General features: G+C 36.2%; 1 protein-coding gene across 1 annotated transcript in view; it reads left to right on the top strand.

The window, feature by feature from the left end:
• UBE2Q2 (ubiquitin-conjugating enzyme E2Q family member 2) overlaps positions 1-21,124 on the top strand; it is a 62,309-nt gene that overhangs the window by 15,596 nt on the left and 25,589 nt on the right. The window contains exons 4-8 of the mRNA XM_010843290.1: positions 6,116-6,172; positions 8,960-9,100; positions 12,232-12,316; positions 13,676-13,736; positions 14,491-14,581. Coding sequence (XP_010841592.1) covers positions 6,116-6,172; positions 8,960-9,100; positions 12,232-12,316; positions 13,676-13,736; positions 14,491-14,581 — 435 coding nt within the window. The remainder of the gene's footprint in view (positions 1-6,115; positions 6,173-8,959; positions 9,101-12,231; positions 12,317-13,675; positions 13,737-14,490; positions 14,582-21,124) is intronic.

Consider the following 21,124-nt stretch of genomic DNA (forward strand, 5'->3'; position numbering starts at 1 on the left):
TTGCCCTTGTCCCCATCACCACCTTTTTGTTGTTAATATTTCTGGTTGCCATAACTGTTCCTTGCTTCTGCAGTTGTTTGCTTTTGTTTATTTACTTACCTTCACCTGAGAATGCCATCTTTCTGCCGTTTTGTGCTTCGAAAGGCCTAACTCTAATGTTATCTCCTCCATCAGCAGAAGTACCCACTTGCTCACCACCACCTCTAACTTCTCTGGATTTCTGGATTTACCTATTTAGGTATAATTTCGTGGCTTGTACTATAACAAAGATTTAACTCTTATACCACCCACTTACCCACCTACCTCCCGTTCCTAAAACATCTTTATATTTAGTCATATGAATAATCATCATTAGGACTTTGTAGTATAGTTTCCTGTTATATTTCCTTTGTACAGCTTTTTGCTTTGCGGTGTCTTCCTTAGTAATAATTCTTAGTTTAAAAAAGTTATGTCCTGTCTCTTTTCTGTGAGATCTCCCCTCTCTTCTTCAGCCTTTGGTTTCTTCTGTACCAGTCTCAGCAGGTTGTTTTCTGGGCTGGCTATTCAGCGGTCATCTTGAAATTTTTCTTGTTTCTTCTACTGGAGTAGTAGATACATTGTTTTCAGATTTCATGTTTCTTTCTTGGCTTACCTCTTTTCATTTCCCTGGAGTAAAATGATTTTAGTCAAGTAAAATCTTAAGAAAACATGAAGAGGTGGTACATTTCTGAGTTCTTAACTTCTTAAAAAAAAAAAAAAAAAAGCCCAGACCACCATAGGTTTGAATCCTGATCACTGCTCCTTAGTTGTATCCCCTAATTAACTTAGGCTAGTTACCTAGCAGGATGTTCCCCAGTTTCCCATGTGCAAACTGGGAGAGATGCTAGTAATACATATATCTGCGGGGACATGTAAAGATTAAATAGGTTGTTACATGTAAATCATTTAGGGCAATGCCTGGTGCATAATAAATGCCCAATAAATGTTAACTGCTATTATATTCTTCACTTGATTGGTAGTTTGGTTCAATGTGTAATTCTTGGTTGAAAAAAATTTTACCTCAGAATTTCAGACTGTGCTGTTGTGTCTAGTCAGTAGGTATGCCATTCTTAGTCTTGGTCATCTCTGCGTGACTTTCAGGAAGCTTTTAGGACTTTGTCCTTCCCTTGGTGTTCTGAAATATCACAGTGGTTTACTGAGTCGTGGTTTGTTTGGTTTTCTGTTGTTTTTGAGCACTTAGTATGGATGGATCTTGTCAAATTTGGACTCTCGAGTCTTTCTTTTTGGGTAGATGTTCTTATATTTTTTTTCCTGTGGCACTTTCTCCTTTCCATTCTTTTCTTTGTTCACCTTGGAATACCTACCAATAGGATTTTAGACCTCCTTGCTTGAATCTTTGTATCTAATTATCACTATATTCTCTCTTTGTCTTAATTTCAAATTCTGAAACATTTACCTTTCAATTTTTGAAAATTTTATTTGAACAGTCATAACTTTATAAGTTTTATTTTGGCTCTTTAGTACTGGTTAACCAGTTACCCCAGAACATAATGGCTTAAACAACACTTTATTCTCTGTCTTAGGATTGTGTGGGTTGGTTAGGCTTAGTTGGACAGTTTTTCTGCTGACCTCACCGTGCAGTCAGAGAGTGGCTGGGACTTGTTATTTGGACATGTGACCGCACTGGAATGTCCAACATGGCTTCTTTGTTCGCATGTCTGGTGCCTGCTGTTTCCTCTCATGGCCCTTCTTACCACATGGCATCTCATCATTCCAGGTCTCTTATCGTGGCTTCTCTTCCTTTAGAAAGGTAGTCAGAATTCTTATTTTTGGCTTTCAAGAGCACAAAAGTGGAAGCTGTCAGGCTTTTTTTAAAGTTTAGATCTGGAATTGACACAGTGTCATTTCCACCATGTTTGCTGGTTAAAGCAAGTCCCAGGGCCAGCCCAAGTTGACAGTGGGGTGGGGTCCATACAAGGGGCGAATGCTGGGAGTGTGTCTCATTGTGGGTCCTCTCCAAAGATGAACGAACCGTAAGTTCTAAAAGCTTGTTCTCTGATTATTCCTTATTCGTAGCATTCTATTTTTGTTTTGTTGATGTAATCATAAGTGTCTTTAAGGAGTTACTTTGATATTCTCCCTCAAGCATCTCTATTTCTCTTTAATAAGTTTAATAATTTTTTTTTCTAATTTATCTTGGTTTGTTTTTTTCTTTTTGAAGACTTTCCTCATATATCTCTTTATTCTGTTGCTTTTTCATATTTTTTCCTTTTTTTCATTCATATTTGAAAGAGGTACTAAAAGGCTGATAAGGAGTCCTTTGTGGCCAACACTTGCCAACTGATACAGCTTTTTGGAGGAATTTAAGCTAGCTTCCATCCCTTATCCTCCACTCCCTGTTTCCTGGTATAATCATAAGTGATGGCTGGAACTGTCTGGTTTCTCTGGACATGAAACCTTGTCTCCTGCTTGAGAAAGACGTGTCTGCCAGAGTTCTGCTTAAGGAGAGCGGTGTGTTTTGGGGCTGGACAGTCGCTCTGTTGTTGGCCTTGGTTAGTCTGTGTCTCACTCCACCCATCACCCCTGCTGTCAGGTGTCCTGGTGTCTTCGTCTGGAGCCTCTCCAGGGCGCTGCGGGACAGATTAGCCTGCCGGTTTACCCCCTAACCTGTGGCTTGGCTTGTTTGCTCCACTTAAATCACCATTCTCCAGTTCACTGTCATCTTCTAGCATGAGTTGTCTTTTCTGCTGGTAGCCCTCTTTTATTTTTTTGTTACATTGTGTGTGTGTACAGTGTTCAACCTTCATGGTATGTCTTCATCATAGTTCTAGTGGAGCCTCAGAAAAGAGATGGGAGAAAAGTCCATTCTGTGTTCAACTTTGCTTCTTTAGAAGACATAGGTTTTTCACTTAACAGTATATCATGGACACAGTACATATAGACCTACCTTGTTTTTCATGGCCATGCATATATTAATAATTCCATATAGGGATATAACTTATAAATTACATGAATAAGTTTCCTAATTTTGACTCTTCCTTGCATTCACATAATATACATTCAGTACCTATGTAGGTTGGGAGTTGGGGGTAGAACACAATAGATATGATACCTTATACTGGGGTTTTTCTACTTTAAGTAGAGTCTAATATAGTCTCTTTCCTTTTAGGCTCCTCTTGTTTAATTTTGGTATCAGAGTATAAGCAGACTCATGACTTGGGAAGCGTGGTGTATTTTTTTTCCCTAAGATCTCAAACAGTTGAAATCAATTTTCAGCTAGGGGGATGGTTTTGCCTCCCATGGGACACGTGAAAGTATTTGGAGATACTTTGTATTGTCATGGTGGGAGGGGTGGGGGAGTGTGCTGTTGGCTTTTTGTGCATAGAGGGGATATTACTAAACATCCTGCAATGTCAGGATTATATGGTGTGTAGTTATAGTTCTTTATTATTGCTGTATTTATTCCATTGTACCATACATACTTATCCGTCTGACTGTTTACTGACTTTTGGTTTGATTCCAGTATGCTGTCAGGAACAGTGCTACCATGATCGTTTTTGTCTATAGTACATGGTACACCTGTGCAAGTATGTCTCTGGGCATGTATTTAGGAATTGAATTACAGGGGCATATGAAGGTCAATTTCTTCATTTAAGAAGAAATTATTATTCTTAATTATTCTCAAATTAAGAGAATTCTTAATTCTTAATTCTTCTTAAAAATTCTCAAAAATTATTAAGAAAAAATTTTTAAAGATTCTCAGGCAGCTTTGGGGTTTTTAGTTTTTCACTGTGATCAGAATATGGCCTGTAAACTCTCAGCTGCATTAGCAGCAGTTGCTTATACTTAACCAGTGATGTCTTTGATTATTGCTGTTTCTTGTACTCCATGGTTTTCCCTCTCTGAAATATATCTCTGAATAATGTATTCTTTTTTCTAGAAAGGATTTCTGAGGGTGGATATGAGGAGTGTTCCTTGAATACTCAGTGTCTGTTTTTATTATTTGTTTAATATATTTATTTGACTTTGTGTAAAGTACTCTGTGTAAGTGCTGAGGATCCGGTGCTGAATAAACACAGGTATGGCTTGCATCCTGATGGAACTCAGGGAATTCTAAATACATACCTGAGTCTTTTCCAAGTTCTTTATACTTTTTTCTTCTGGTGTATTTTGTTACAGATGAAAAGTCTGAAACCTGTCTGATTCTTAGTTCTTTATACTTTTTCTCTCTGGAAATTGATATGTTTTTTTTTCTTTAACTGTCAAGTATGGGGTTTTACTTTTCAACATTACTTTGGGGCATTCAGAGCTTGATATTTTGACATCCTTCTTTAGGTTGGTAACATTTGTCTCTTTCTTTCCCTCATTTTCTGAATGAATATTGGATCTCTATATTCCAGGTCTCTTTTCCCTTAACTCTTCTCTTATTTTAATCACCTTCTTCTCACCCCACCCCCCATCTCCTTTTTCTCCACATTTTAGGGGAATGTCACAGTTTGGTTGTCTTCTTTAATCATAAATATTTTGTTCATTCAGGTCCTTTGTGCTCTCTGGCCCTTCTACTAAGTTGTTTTTTTTTTTTTTTCCTTTGAGGGGAGATATTTTTGATTTCCCAGAACTCTCTTGTTTTTTTACATAGTAATATTTTTAGATTTTGTGGATGCAGTATCTTCTCAATTACTGCTAAAGATTCCAGATAGATTTTTTAAAGTATTAGTTTAATTTTTGGTCTTAAGTTGTGGCACGCTGGGTCTTTGTCACAGTGCATGGACTGTTTTCTAGTCATGGTGTGTGGGCTTCAAGGATGTAAGGGCTCAGGAGTTGTGGCACACAGGTTTGGTTGCCCTGTGGCATATGGAATCTTAGTTTCCCGACCAGGGGTCTAACCCATATCCCCTGCATTGGAAGGTGATTCCTTAACTGCTGGACCACCAGGCAAGTCCCTCCAATTCAGATTTTAAATTGTTTTATTGCTTTCATTGATCATGCTTCAGGCCACTTCTGCTTGTTTAACTTGGTGCCTTTCTTTCAGATTGCTAGTTTCTTCAAATATCTGGTGATGCCCGATTATCTCCTCGTTTTTGGATGGGGTATGAGTTGTTATGCGTGTCCTCAGCAGTTGTCACTCTTCTCTGCTGTAGCCTCTCCTGGTTTTTCAAACCTGTGCTCTGCCTGTGGTGTGTGAATGGGAGGTGCTTGACAGGTGGCCTTTGCAGTTCCTGAATAAAAGGAAGAGAGAAATCTGTTTGGAGAGTTTGCTGCTGCATTGAGTTACGTTAAAAAATTTTTTTTCCTCTGGTTCTGACACTGACACTGAGAGGCCAGCAAGGTTAACCTCCTATATGAGCGTGATCCTTACCAGCTGTAGTTGGACAAATAGAGTAGGAATTTCTGGGGGGAAAAATACCAAGTTTTTAAAGTCCTAGAGAACTCCATGTCCTGGAGAACTGTGCTCTGGGTCCAGGAAGCTTGTCTTTATGAACTCTGATTAAACTAGATATAAAAGCTCTTCCTAAAACCCCATCTGACTCATTGTGAATGAGAGTTAAGTTGTGGCTTATACAGAAATATTCTGTGGTAAATAGCATGTTATAAAAAAAGAAAAATAGCTCTTTAGTTGAAATGGTGATTACTTTATAACTTTTAGTTTTGTGCAGTGTCTATGCCTTTATAACACATTTAACTTTTTAAAATGTAAACTGTAGAATTTATGGAAAGATTCAGGTTTTTCAAACCTTAAAAGGTAGATATTTTAAGGAACGCTTGGTTTGGGGTATTTTAAACGAAAAAGAAGCCATTGGCCTTATAGGCATAGTGATATGTATAAAATGTTTTCTTATTTTAAATTAGAATATTTAAAATATTAATTAGAATATGTTTAAATTTTTTTTTCCGTTTGCTTTATATTTGACTAATTGCCTTTGTTAATTTCTAAGGCATCTGTTAAGTTGAATTTTTCAAAAATTTTCTTAAAAAGCTGATAAATATTTGTCAAAGCAGAATTTAAGAGTAAATGTTTCAGTTTTAATGAGCTGTTAGTGGAATTGCAGTGACAAGTAGTTTGTCCCTAAAGTCTTCCGATATGCTGTGTGCTTACTTGTTCTGTGTAGTCCTGGCAAACTTTTTTTCTTTTCAGAATGGGACAACAGAAGAGGTGACTTCAGAAGAGGAGGAAGAGGAAGAGATGGCTGAAGTAGGTATTTTATGTAAAAGTAGCATTTCATAAATATCTTCATTTTTGGACATTTTAGTAATTTTCTAGTCTCCTTTATAAAACCATTGTTAATGTGGAATAATGAGAAGCACATTGTATTTGAAGTTTAATACAGTTTAAAAATCTGGCTTTATCTCTAATTCATCATATGCTTTTTAGCAAATTGCTTATCTGATGTCCTTGGATTTGATTTCATGGAAAATAAGAGCTCTTAACATTTAGTACTAAAATTATATTTGCATTTAATAGTAATCAGTACTTAACCTGATTTGGTTTAATAGGAACTACTAAGTTTCAAAAGTTTGAATAAAAGGGGAATTTGAGAACAATTAAAGGGACTATTCATTAGATGTAATGAAAACTATCTCATATTGAAAACTTCAGAATGTCAAAGAGGAAATTCCAGAGACACTGAGCTTTACATCAGTTTAGTTGCCAGTCATTGATAAAATTTTAGAGGTTTTCAGACTCTGAAGCTTTGCATTTAAATTCAAACTTCATAATGAAGATCTCTTTCTCTATACTGACCTGATAAAAGGCAAGTTCCACAACCTTGGTTTTAAAACATTTTTCTGTTTTGGGTCTTAAAATTGATTCAGGTTATTACCTTATTTTTCTTGATTTGGAAAAATTTAAATCTAAAATTCACTTCTTAGGATGCCTTATAACTAATGTAGTTGGAGGTTTGTTTTGTGAGTCTGAAAGTAAAAATAATTCTTTTTTGGAAAAAATAACTTTATTTTTGACTGTGCTGAGTCTTCGTTGCTGTGCCAGTTTTTCTCTAGTTGCAGAGAGCGGGGTCTGTTCTTCCTTGCAGTGCGTGGGCTTCTCATTGTGGTTGCTTCTCTTGTTGCCCAGCACAGACTCTATCTAGGGTGTGGGGGCTTCAGTAGTTATGGCACATGGGCTCTAGAGTTGTCATTCCTGGGCTCTAGAGCACAGGCTCAGTAGTTGTGGTGCAGAGGCTTAGTTGCTCTGTGGCACGTGGGATCTTCCTGGACCAGGGATTGAACCCGTCTTCTGCATTGGCAGGCAGAATCTTTGCCACTGAGCCACTAGGGAAGCCCTAAAATAATTCTTAACATTATCCAATTAGAATGAATTTTGGAGATTATAGGAAGTTTTTTTTAATGTTTACATGAAGTTTAACTTTGGAATAAACTGAATTAAAATTTTAAACTTTTTATTGAGCCCAGTATATAATAAAGTAGACATTGTACTCAAAGAGTTTATGTACCTTTCTTTTTTTCATTCACAAGATAATATGAAGGAAGGATAGCAACATTTGGGTAAACCTGGAAAGGTAGGATAGACTTTGGAGATGTCAGATTAGGATAGGTGAAAAGATATTCTAGGCAACTAAAATAATGTGGTAAAAAGGCCCAGAACAACCCTGGGCATGGTGTTTGAGCACATTGCAGGTTGTCCTTTTGGAAGAAGATTGATGTGTTGGAGTCTTGGAAAGCAAGTTTGTCTAGAAAAAGCAGATGGCTGAGTTTTGAATTAGAGACAATATTTGTTTATATTTGGTGTGATTGTTGATAAGGCCTTAAGCAGAAAATAGTGTACCGTGAATATTGTTTTGTAAAGATGATAATGATGACTTCTGTGTTGTTTAATACTGAGTGGAGAAATTTTTTGGGTTGGGATATGGCTGAGGTTGAAGTTGGAGGAGGAGATACAGTCCAGCACTCTGAAGAAAACAAGTGTAGATGGTAAATCATAGCTGAAATGTGCAATCCAGGGGAAATCGGCTCTATGAAGCATGAAGTCATAGACAGGGTCTAAATAAGAAAGGAATAGGAGTTGAAGAGATGGCAGTCCAAGAAAAAGATCATTGAGTCTGGGTGGAAGTGGTCTAAATCAACCTGGTCTAGAAATCATGAATTAATCTGCTTGATAAAATGGAGATAAAGTATAGACTACTTCTTTAGAGATTTTGATGACTGAAGTAAAGTTGGAAATAAGAAAATAGATTTATACAAATGTATGCAGAATTTTTTAATGTGTAAGAGCAGATGATAAGGGAAGGAGGGAGAAGAATTATGTGGAGATGAATGATGTTGACTTAGAGATGGTGTTTTAATTCTTTTTTTAAACTTTTTTCCTAATTATAAAAAATCAATATGTGCTCACTACAGAAAACTTGGAAAAGAAGAAAAAACGCAGATAATAGTATTTCAGTATATGTCCTTTTCTTTTTTTTCTGTGCTTATTTTGACATAATTAACATTCTGTGTATTCAGTTTTGTATTCTGTGTCTTTTATTTCATTATTGATATAGAAGAAGCCAGTATACCGTATTGGCATTTTAACGGTCTTCTGGCATTCCATTGAATTAACTGTTCTGATATTTTGCACATGAAAATTTTGGTTTTGTGGTTATAAAGTTGAAATGGGCAAATAGATTTGTGCCTATATCTGTGTTCACATTTTAGACTAGGTACTAAACTAAATCTAATAGATTTTTAGAAGTCAGGTTAAAGTTCTTGGTACTTCATGCTGTACTATTTCAAAACTTCCTCTTAATAGGAGATTTAAAGCCATTTAAGATGGTTATGGCTTTGTAAAAGTATTAAATATGCTTTACTCAGTTTCTAGCTTTAAAATATAGGATATAAAAGGAGAGAACCTTTTAAATTGGATGGTGAAAGCTTTTCTCCCCTCCTCATAGGATATATGTATTTCTCTCTTCTATGTTCTAGGTCAAGAATAATTTAACTTTTGGCATGAGCTTGAGTAGCTAAATTTTTAATTTTTTTGTAGGATATAGAAGACTTGGATCATTATGAGATGAAGGAAGAAGAGCCCATTAGTGGGAAAAAGTCAGAGGATGAAGGAATTGAAAAAGAAAATTTGGCAATATTAGAGAAAATTAGGAAGACTCAAAGGCAAGACCATCTAAATGTAAGTATTGTATAAATATCTAGAACCTGGACTTTTGTGGTTAAGTAATTACAGTTGACTCTTGGATGCTGACCTTGCAGTCAGAAATCCACATGTAACTACAGCCAGCCTTCTATATCTGCAGTTCCACATCCAAGGATTCAACTGCAGATAGTGTAGTATGTATTTATTGAAAAAGTCTGCATATAAGTGGATCCATGCAGTTCCAACTTGTCTTGTTCAAGAGTCAGCTGTAGAGGAATAATATAAATACAGGGCAATTCAATAAGATACCAACCTCAGCCAGGCCTCTCCATCCCTGCCTTGGTAGTAGGTTCAGTCATATGTTTTATTGCCCTAGTTTTATTTTTTCCCCTAACGTTTCTCATCTACTGATAGCTCCTTTCTACCCTGTTCATCTGTTTTTCTACTCTGTTCATCTGAAATCAGTTACTGTCCAACCTGCTTATCCTGTTTTCTCTTTTTACCCTTTTCCTATGGAATCTGTAAATTTAAATTCAGTCTCTCCTACAAAGTGTAATTCAAATTCTCTCTTCTTCACGAAGCTGGTATCTGGTTTGCTCTGCTATGACAGAACCAAAAGTAACTTTTTCTTTTGACTTAACATCTTTTATATGAAACAGCATGGTAACAAACACAGCTGTGTGGCTTCAGTTTCCCAACTCTATAATGTGGACATTATGTACCGTTTAGATGATTTCTGTAAATAATAAATGAGAATGATGTATATAAAATGTTCAGTGTAGAGAAATATCAAATGAAAGTCTAGCTCTCCATCTCAACACTTAACTGTTTACCTACTGCCTTTCTGTTAAAGCTGTTTATCAACCCCATGAAATCTGAGAACCAGTTCTTTTGTCCTGAGCACAGATTCTCAAACACAGGGAGTGAATTGTTGTGCAAGGAGATGAAAAGTGTTGTAAACAGGAAGATTACTCTCATGTCGTCAGTCTTACTTACTGTACTAATGTAACTGGCAGATCTTTCTTTAGAGGGCAAAGAAATTTAGCCAAGTCTTTACCTTGATTATTAAAAAATAAATAAAAGCTCGTGGTATTCAAGTTAAAGATAGTTACTCTTACTTTCTATATCTTGTGATTGCATCCAGTTTGTGTGTTATAGTCAAACAGCTACAAATTATTGAATACTATCACATGACATATACTAAATCCTTTAAACTTTGTATATACCTTTGCATTTAATTTTCATAACCACTGTGTGAAATATTCTTCCTACTCTACAGATGTGAAACTGGGGTTTTTACTCATCAAGTAACGTAGCCAGATTTTCTACCTCACCTTAAAGTGTAGTGCAATTTTTAAGATGTAGCATTTAAAATTTTACACAGATGTATAGAACAGTCTTTTGGATTCTGTGGGAGAAGGCGAGGGTGGGATGATTTGGGAGAATGGCATTGAAACATATATAATATCATATGTGAAATGAATCGCCAGTCCAGGTTCGATGCATGATACAGGTTGCTCGGGGCTGGTGTACTGGGATGACCCAGAGGGCTGGTATGGGGAGGAAGGTGGGAGGGGGGTTCAGGATGGGGAGCACGTGTATACCTGTGGTGGATTCATGTTGATGTATGGCAAAACCAATACAATATTGTAAAGTAATTAGCCTCCAAGTAAATAAATTTATATTAAAAAAATAAAAAAAAATAAAATTTTACAAGGTCAGGTTTTCTTTTTTTTTTTTAATTCAGAAGACATTCTAAATGTTTTTCTTATGATAAATAGTTCTATTCATATTCAGTCTTAAGATAAGATACTGGTGCCTTTTAATCTTCAGAGGAGTTGGAACACTGAAAAGTACTGAAACCAGTTGTATGTATGTGGACATGTTTCTCTATTTCTTAATATGTAAACTATAGATTATTAGTATATTCTTGATTATAAGGAAACTGCTTTAGTTAATGTATCATGTTGAGGGTCTTCTAGTATTTTCAAAAATGCATGGAGCCCCTACACATCTATTAAAATGGCCAAAATCTGGAGCACTGACAATACCAAATGGCTGGTGAGGATATGGAGCAACAGGAAACTTTTCTGATTGCTGATAGAAAAATAGTGTCTGGCAGATTCTTTAAAAACTAAACATATTCTTACCATACAATCCAGCAGTTGAGCTCCTTGGTATTTGCTCAAATAAACTGAAAAGTTATGTCCACACGAAAACCTGCACATGGATTTTTATAGCAGCTTTGTTCATAATTGCCAAAGCTTGGAAGCAACCAAGATAATCTTTGGTAGGAAAGCAAATAAACTGTAGTACATCCAGGCAATGGAATATTAATCCCTGATAGAAAAAAAGTAATGAGTTGTCAAGACAGGACATAGGCCTGGAGGAACCTTAAATTCATGTTACAGGTGAAAGAAGCCGATCTGAAAAGGTTGCAGACTGTGTTTCAATTATATGGCATTCTGGAAAAGGCAAAACTATGTAGACAGTAAAAAGATCCGTGGTTGCCAGGGAGTGGGGGCTGGGGTGGGATTAATAGGTGAAGCGCTGAGGACTTTTTGGGCAATGAAAATACTTTGTACGTTACTGTAACGTGTGGATGCATGTCATTATACGTTTGTCCAGATCCGTAGAATGTACAGCACTGAAAGTGAACCATAAGATGGTGTAATGATGTGTCCAAGTAGGTTTATAAGTTGTAAGAAATACGCCCCTGAAGGATGCTTGATAATGAGGGTGACTATTGATTGTGAGGGGCAGTTATATAGGAAATCTCTGTACTGTTCTCTTAATTTTGCTGTGAACATGAAACTTCCCACCCCAGTAAAACCACAAAAAAGAAAATAAATTAAAAAAAAATTGATGAATTTGAAATAGACTCTTATTAGTTCTAGGGTATTGAAGTGGTCATGGTGATCTGGACATAAATTAGTCTTTTTTTTTTTTTTTTCAGATGACAAATAGTAAATGAATCAGACCTGTTCCAAATTTGTATTCCTGTTGCAACTTTATGATATTGATTTAATTTTTTTGACTTCTTAAAGTGTTAAGTGGTGATCCATTTTTACAGTCTCATTGTGAACATTTATTTCAGGTTCAGATACCTTAAATCTTTAGTTATTTGAATCAATAAATCCTGGTAAACAGCAAGTTTTATATTTCAGGGTGCAGTGTCTGGGTCTGTACAAGCTTCAGATAGACTTATGAAAGAGCTCAGGGACATATACAGATCACAGAGTTATAAAACAGGTAAGGATCTCTGGATCTCTGCTGTTGTCCTTATGCCTAAAGTTTTCAGATATAATATAATTTCTCATAGTATAACTGGACAGAAACAGAAATGTTTGTTAACTTTATTTTAGGAATGTGAAATGAAAATGCAAATTTAAGTAACCAAAAGATGTGGGGGATAAAATAGCATGAGTTCACTTATTGTTTGGATTTTTAGAAATTGTTTTTATGGACACATTTTTTGTCTTCTTGTTGATAGGGATTCATAGGATTTTAATCTTCTGGGTATAGAAAGGTACAAGAAATATCTGCTTTAGAAAGTAAATAAGATGAATATGTTTTATTGTACAAAGAATTATTGCCAAGTTAATTTATGTTTTTTATTCCTTTTTTTGAAACGACAAACTCATAAACATAATCAACTGTTATAGAGAGAGTTAAAATAGGTTTTTTTTTTTTTTAAATTATAGTTTGACTTAAGAGTTCTTTCTTAACCAGTAAGACTTAAATATTGTGGAACCTCCATAACTGACATAAAATTCCCTCATACTATTGCAGAGAGTCTAAAAGTACTGTATAAGATAAAGAGCCAAACTTTACTTTCTTTGAAAAAAGTAGCATTATAATTCATTCAGAATTTTTCAGAGTGATCAAACCTAAATCATTAGAGCTTATTTAAAAACAAACAATCAGCCTCTCCCCTTTATAGAACAAGATAAGTCAGACTTGTTTCTGAGATTATTACAAGTTTTGGTGTCCTAACAGTTCTTATAAGAAGTCTGAAAGTTTGTGTGTAGAAACCTAATAAAGTTTAATATTTGAATACTATTTATAGTGAAAATCATCACTTGTTTGTTATGGCATTATTTTGTAGTAATAAAAAATTAAATTAATAACCAGATATATGGTGAGCTTAATTAAATCATGGCTTATCCATAAAGTAAAATACTGTAGAATTATTTTAAAAATTGACAATAAATTTCTATATACTAAGCTGGAAAAAATGCCCCCTGAAAGATTATAAAACTATCTGTTAGAGGGATTCCATTTTAATTGAAATGTTTGTATATGCATAGGGGAAAAGTCTTAAGTACATGTGATTTTGCATAATCTTTTTTTTCCTTTTGCAGTGAATGGTAAACAGTTTCTCAACCCCACAATCCTCTTCATGATGACTTTAGTTATCTATTTATGGCATAAGATACTCTGTTCCATCACAAGAATTATTACATTACAACTTAGCTGTTATGTTTTAATAGCAAAATTTCTTGATTTTGTTGGCTATATAGTGTGTACATTTACAGCAGAGCAATAGTTATAAGATCAAGTGCAACAGTTATAAGTAAAGAGTAACTAACATGCCCTATATCATTACAGGGATTTATTCAGTGGAACTCATAAATGACAGTTTATATGACTGGCATGTTAAACTGCAGAAGTAAGTGCTTTTTTATGCTAACCCACTCTTTTTAATGGTAGACTATCACAATGAGATTTCCTCCCTGCTTAATTTGGTACCTATTTACTATGGCTTCTTCTTAGAACTTTAGATCCTGTTTGTATAGAAGTAGTTCTTAGGTTGTTAAAATGAGCTGTTTCTCGGGCTTAATAAGTAATGAGAAAGCAGGAGGAGGAAAAGAAGGGCCAGCTGTGGGAGAAAGTGTTTCATGGAGTTAGTGAGACAATTAGGAACTATACAAACAAAAGTGTATAAATAACTTGATGAGTTAGTATCCATTGTGTACTCGAAGTAAGAAATGAGGAGATCTTTATATAAACAGTTGTAGACAAATTTAGGTTTTGTTAGTGATTTCACTTGTCCTTGGTAAATTTCTCTCATTGAACCCTTTGTCTAATAATTTAGTTTGAGAGAAGCAGATTAAATTTTTGAGTTCTTGAGAAGACTGTGTACATATGACCCTTTCCTTTAGGATAACTGCTAACTTTGCATGCCATTTGAGAGAAGAGATTTAGAATACTGTGATCTCTTCTTTGGACATTTAATCTCAAGGAATTGGAGACTATAGTAATTTGTTTTTCTAGGGACCATAGAACAACTTTAGACTTTCTCTGTTTGAAACTTACCCTAGGGGCTCTGTTTTTAGCTTTTGGAATGGTTCATTTTTAAAGTTAGTGAGGAAAAAAAATCTGACCTTTTTGTTTGAACTGTTTTTTTGTTTTGTAATTCTTAGGGTGGATCCTGATAGTCCTTTGCACAGTGATCTTCAGATTTTAAAAGAAAAAGAAGGCATAGAATATATTTTGCTTAACTTCTCTTTTAAGGTAAGAAAAATTTTAAGGGGACTACATATGCTTCTAATGCAACATATATTTGTACAATTGCTTTGGAAACTATTTGGTATAACTTGGCAAAGTAGAAGATACTTGTACCCTATGGTCCAGGAATTCTCCTTCTAGATACACAATCTGCAAGAAATGAGTACTTAAATGTGCCAGGAGACAAACACAAGAATGTTCAAAGCAGCATTGTTTATAATAGGCTCAAATAAAAATAACCTAAGTGTCTCCCAGTAAAATTGAGAACTGTGGTATTCATAAAATGGAATAGAGCTATGTACAACAAGATAGATGAATCTTGAACACGGTTTGAGCAGAAAGCAGATCCAGAAACATGTTTTGTACAGTTTCGTTTATATAGAGCTCAAAAATAGGTAAAACTAAATTGTTTAGGGCATGCATTCTCATTGGAGGCAGGTCTCTCTCCTTCCTCGCTCCCCACCCCACACCCAGTGCAGTGAAAATTGGTCCTTGGAGTGGAAAAGGCTTAGATGTTAAGATGGCCTGTAGCCGTTCAAGGGACCATAGTATGTATATACATACACACTATGTCTGAGGTGTTAAAATTTGATGAGGGAGCAGGACAGGGAAGAATTAGGAAAAAAAATACTCTAAAAAGGCTTGTTAGTGGGACAGAAATGAAAAGAAGGCTGAGAAGCATTAATGGATTCATACTTGGAAATGAAGATGCGAGTACCATACAGTTAAGATAGCAAGTACGTCTAGGTAAGAGGGAGGGAGTTGTGAGCTGAAAGGGACATCTGGGGGCTTCTTGGATACTGGCTATTGTCTCTTTCTTGACCAGGGTGGTGGTTGTGTGGATACAGTTTCGTGCTAATGTGTAACAGTATACCTATATACTTTTCTAAATTTATGTGTTGTGTTTAACAACTTTTTTTTTTCAAGTTGCTAAAAAACAAAAGTTAAAGAAGAATGGCAATGGAATCTAGATAAAATGTATTGATTTACTATGGACTCTGGATAAGTGTAGTGGTTTTAAGCCTTTGTTTAAAAACATTGTGAAGCATTTCTAAGGGATTATGTTTTAATTATTTGGAGCTGGTTTTTGACTTGTTCTGTGAAATTGAGAAATTGTGTAACAGCTGTCTTGCAGATAAACATTTTTTTCTATTTCAGTTAGACTTCAGTGCGTTTTAGTTGATAGAACGAACAGCAGTCCTCACCTTTTTGGCACCAGGATGGGTTTCATGGAAGACAGTTTTGCCACAGACTGGGTCTGGAGGTGGTTTGGGGATGATTTAAGTGTGTTACATTTTTTGTGTTATTCTATTATTATTACATCAGCTCCACCTCAGATCACCAGGCATTAGATCTCGGAGGCTGGGGACTCCTGCTATAGAAGGCTGGAGGACGTGAGGCATCTAAAGTGTAATCCCTGTTCTTTAAGGACCTGTCGTCTTCCTGGAGAGAAATCTGTGATGAAAACTGTAGGGCTCTGGAGGTCATAATGGAGAGTCTCGGAGCTTACCTTTATGTAGTTAAAAAGCTAGCAGGGGGTTTTAGGCAGGGGTCGGACTGATCTATTAGGCTTTTTACTTTATTTTTAAAAAACAATTAGTATGCCATCAGCATCAGAGTAGGGTTTGGATAAGATAGAGTAGACTTCTGGGATATAAGGTGGGGGCATTGATTTTAATCTGGGCGGAAGAGTAATGAAGATTGGTAGTGGTAGGAATAGATGAAAGTAGATGAATATGGGCTTCCCTGGTGGCTCAACTGGTAAAGAATCTGCCTGCAGTGTGGGACACCTGGGTCTGATCCCTGGGTTGGGAAGATCTCCTGGAGGAGGGAAAGGCTACCCACTCCAGTATTCTGGCCTGGAGAATTCCATGGACTGTACAGTCCACAGGGTTGCAAAGAGTTGGACACGACTGAGTGACTTTCACTACCATTAGATAAATATGAGATGTTTTGAAGGAAGAAAAGACATGAAAGGATACTTTTACACTTGTAGAAAGGAGTAATTTTCTGAAAGCTGCTTACTTAGTGTTTGTGTGTGTATATTCTTGTTTGGGCTTATATCCTCATTTATGATTGAACTTTCTTCAAATAACCCAAATGTCAAACGTCACTATTTTCCCATGGCTTTGTTATTGTAGAAATTATTGAGGCTATCGGCTGGGTTCCCTTCCTAGAGAGTGAATCTGGCATATATTTACTGATTCATGTGGTGCAAAGAACCTAGAAATGTATCTTTTTTAAAAATGCAAATTTTTATTTTATTTATTTTTGGCCATACTGTGTGGGTTGTGGGCTCCCTCTTCCCTGACCAGGAATCAAACTCTGGCCCTTGACAGTAAAAGCATGAAGTCCTAACCACTGGACTGCCAGGGAATTCCCCTATGTAAATTATTTTTAACTTGAAATCTAAATAATTAAACCATATGCGCAATACCAAGCTTAAGAAATAGAACCGTATCAATATCTTTGAAGCCCAATGTGGGCCACTCCCCTCCCACATTCTCCTTTCAGACATATCTTTAAAGGAATATGAAATCTTGACCAGGAAACTGTTTGAGACTTGTGACTGTGGATAGTGTTTTCACTATATTTTCTTGCTCTAGATAGAACTTCAGGGAGGACAATCTGGGAGGTAAATAAATGGCTGAGATTCTGTTGGATTTGTGTTTCTGGACCATGGTTTCTGATACCAGAAAGAAGGGCCTTTGCTAGGGCTGAAGTATTTAAGAGGCCTGGGAAGGTTAAGATTGCCCTGAGCTAACCGGCCTTGTGAAGAGGACCTTAAACTCAGTTGACAAGTTATAAGTATCTCAATTCATAGATTTTGGAGAATAGCAGATATGACTCAGAAAGAAGGATCCACAGAAGGAGCAGGAATAGTATTCAAGGCCTTGAATGTCCACAGTGACACCTTGAGGGTCCTGAAGAATAAGAAAATGAAACTTGAGATACAGTGTGACACTAGGTTGGAAAGGCGAAAGGGGGCAGAGGGTATTAGATTTGTCAGCAGCTTGGTTAGGAAGTGGTGGTCTGGCTTTTCTGGCCACGTGTGAATTACAGAGTTGAATTCTGAGGTATTACTTTAAAAAGAGTTTGTTTAGACAAGTCTGGGTTCATCTAGAGAATAGCAGCTGGGATTAGAGATTCCATGCCATGTCCTAAAATGGTGGGATTGTAGATTTGGAGAGGAGAACATGGGGGTTTGTGATAGCTTGTCTTCAACTATTTGAAGGACTGGGGATGTAGAAGTATTAGTTTGATTTTGTTTTTGATGAACACAAGGCATGGCAATTAGTAAGTCAGACTGTAAAGTGACGGTTTTCAACTCACTATAAGGAAGTGATTTGTAACTATTTAGAGCCATCCAATGATGTAGTCATTCAAAAATAGAATGTTCCTCATCATTAAGAATAGCTTGGAAGGCCTAGACAGTTTATTTGGAAATCAGATAACTGTGTGAGGTCACTATAAACTCTGATCTTCTTAGTTTCTGAGTTAATACACCACAGTAACTCGCATATCTATATTTTTGTTTTTGTTTTAGATACACGGCATGGCTCGCAGGATTTTAGTTCCCCCACCAGGGATTGAACCTGGCAGTGAAAGTGTGGAGTCCTAACTGCTGGACTGCCTGGGAATTCCCTCTCATATATCTGTTTTAACAGAAACCTTTTTCTCTTGCCCCCAGTGCCTGTACCTACCCTCCCCCACCCCGACACCTTATTTCTGTAAAATTTTGGTTACTGAGTTCCAAGGTACAGAGTTTGTGGAATAGAATCCCTAAGTTTTGATAGAGTAGTTAATCTGAGGCATTACTTAAAGTGAAGGGAAACCTTACTGTCACATAATCAATTGAGAGAGGTTTGTAGTCACTCCTATGGAATCACACATTGAACAATCTAAAATATAGGAAATTAAATCAAGTTGTGCTTTACCAAACTTTGCATCTATGCCTTTCTTTATTAAATTGTAGAAAAAAGGTGAGCTACTTATTCAGAAGTAGATTATAATAACTGTCATTAAGTTGGTTTTGTGTGGATAGATTTCTTCTTTTTCTGCCTTACAATAGATAGCTAAGATTACCTGTTTTACCCATCAGAAGTATGTTTTTTATCTCCCTCTCCTATTAGGATTTAATTTTCATAGTTTATATGTTCCTCAGAGCCTTGCTGGAGGATGGGTAGAGGTAGGGAGTTAAACACTGTATTTTTGTATTCTTAGAAATAAGCACTGTTAATTTTTCTGTTTCTTAGAAGTAAACATTGTATTTTCGTGTTCTTAGAAATAACTGGATGAAACAAATGTTTGTTTCGCTCCTTTACCTGCAGATTGATTTTTGATTTAAGGGGCATTAGTTGTTGACTAATTCTTTTTTATTTGAACATAGAAATTGGTAATTTCTCTTAGACTTCCTGACACATCTTCGTGGGAGGCAGTATGCTGTTACTTTGTTCCTCTGTTGTAGTGGCTGGGACCTTTTTTGGACTCATCTGACACTGACACTTTGTCAGAGGCCAAGACCTCTGACATTCTGAGGCTACCTCAGCTACAGTCTTTGCTTAAGTTCACTGAGAGAAAAAGTTTTGTTCTGGAAACCTCAGTTTCCAGGACTGAAAATTTGAAAGAACTGTGCAGCCTGAGAATTAACTAAGATTCTTTTCTCTTATTTTGCCTTTATATGTTTATCAAGCCTGATCTTTGCCAAAGCGATCATCTATTGACGTTTAATGTTGTTATTGCTATTTGGGTTTCAATCTAGTGTCTCATTCTATTTGTCCTTGAACCATCTCTTTTTTCTCACTTCGTTCAGATTTTTAAGAAATTACTCTAGTTCCCCTACCTCTATTAGCATGGTGCTTATCATTCCTTAACTCTTCTTTACTACCTTACAATTACAATGCATATCCTTAGCTTGTCAAAGTGTAATATATATTTGTTAGTGTTTTCCTTCTTCCTTGTCAACACAGAGAGCTTAGAACACGTACTCTGTGCTCTTGTTGTCATTCCTTTTAGTTCTATATTTATCTAAACCCTTATATGTCACTATTACATAACTCATCAGTATTCTTTTGGGCCTGTATATGTATTAGCTCTCTTCATGGTCTTTATTCTCCATGTTTCCATCTAGGACCTTCCTCTTGCTTGAAGAATATCCATTTTTGTTTCCTTTAGAGTGGGTCTGCTTATAGGAAAATATCTTTATTTGGACTTTATTTTTGGAAAGTATTTTCATTTGGTATAGATTTTTAGGTTGGAAATTCCTTTCTTTCATTACCTCAAAGATGTCATTCCTCTATTACAGCTTCCATTGTTTCTCTTGAAGTATTTACAGTGGGTAAATCCTATGAAATCTTTAATCATTTTTAGAAAATTCTCAGACATTATCTCTTCAAATATTACTTCTATCCCATTCTCTCTTCTTCTAGAACTCTACATATATGATTAGCCTTTTCAATTCATTTTCCTACATCTTGCTTATTATCTGTATTTTCCACTTTTTTCTCTCTCTTGGCTTCATTTGGGATGCTTTCTGACTTATTTTCCCAGTATACTAAATTTCTCTTCCAGGTCTCCACGGGTAGTTAAACTCATCCATCAAGTTATTAATTTCATTTATTTATTTCTAAGCTTCAGAATTTCTATATAGTTCATTTTTATAATTTTAGTTTTCTGCCATGGTTTTCAGGCTTGTCTTTTCTTGCACGTATTCGGCTTCAGTTCAGTTCAGTCGATCAGTCATGTCCAATCATCACTCTTTGCAACACCATGGACTGCAGCTCACCAGCCTCCCTGTCCATCTCCAACTCCTGGAGTCCACCCAAACTCATGTACATTGAGTCGGTGATGCCATCCAACCATCTCATCCTCTGTTGTCCCCTTCTCCTCCTGCCTTCAATCTTTCCCAGCATCAGGGTCTTTTCAAATGAGTCAGTTCTTCATGTCAGGTGGCCAAAGTATTGGAGTTTCAGCTTCAACAACAGTCCTTCCAGTGAATACTCAGGACTAATCTCCTTTAGGATGGACTGGTTGGATCTCCTTGCAATCCAAGGGACTCTCAAGAGTCTTCCCCAATACCCTAGTTCAAAAGCATCAATTCTTTGGTGCTCATCTTTCTTTATAGTCCACCTCTCATATCCATATGTGACCATTGGAAAAACCATAGCTTTGACTAGACGGACCTTTGTTGTCAAAGTAATGTCTCTGCTTTTGAATATGCTATCTAGGTTGGTCATAACTTTCCTTCCAAGGAGTAAGCGTCTTTTAATTTCATGGCTGCAGTCACCATCTGCAATGATTTTGGAGCCCCAAAAAATAAAGTCTGACACTGTTTCCACTGTTTCCCCATCTATTTCCCATGAAGTGATGGGACTGGATGCCATGATCTTCGTTTTCTGAATGTTGAGCTTTAATCCAACTTTTTCACTCTCCTTTTTCACTTTCATCCTGAGGCTCTTTAGTTCCTCTTCACTTTCTGCCATGAGGGTGGTGTCATCTGCATATCTGAGGTTATTGATATTTCTCCCGGCAATCTTGATTCCAGCTTGT

Source organism: Bison bison, unplaced genomic scaffold (genome assembly GCF_000754665.1).
Source record: "Bison bison bison isolate TAMUID 2011002044 unplaced genomic scaffold, Bison_UMD1.0 scf7180017864181, whole genome shotgun sequence".
Lineage (NCBI taxonomy): Eukaryota > Metazoa > Chordata > Mammalia > Artiodactyla > Bovidae > Bison > Bison bison.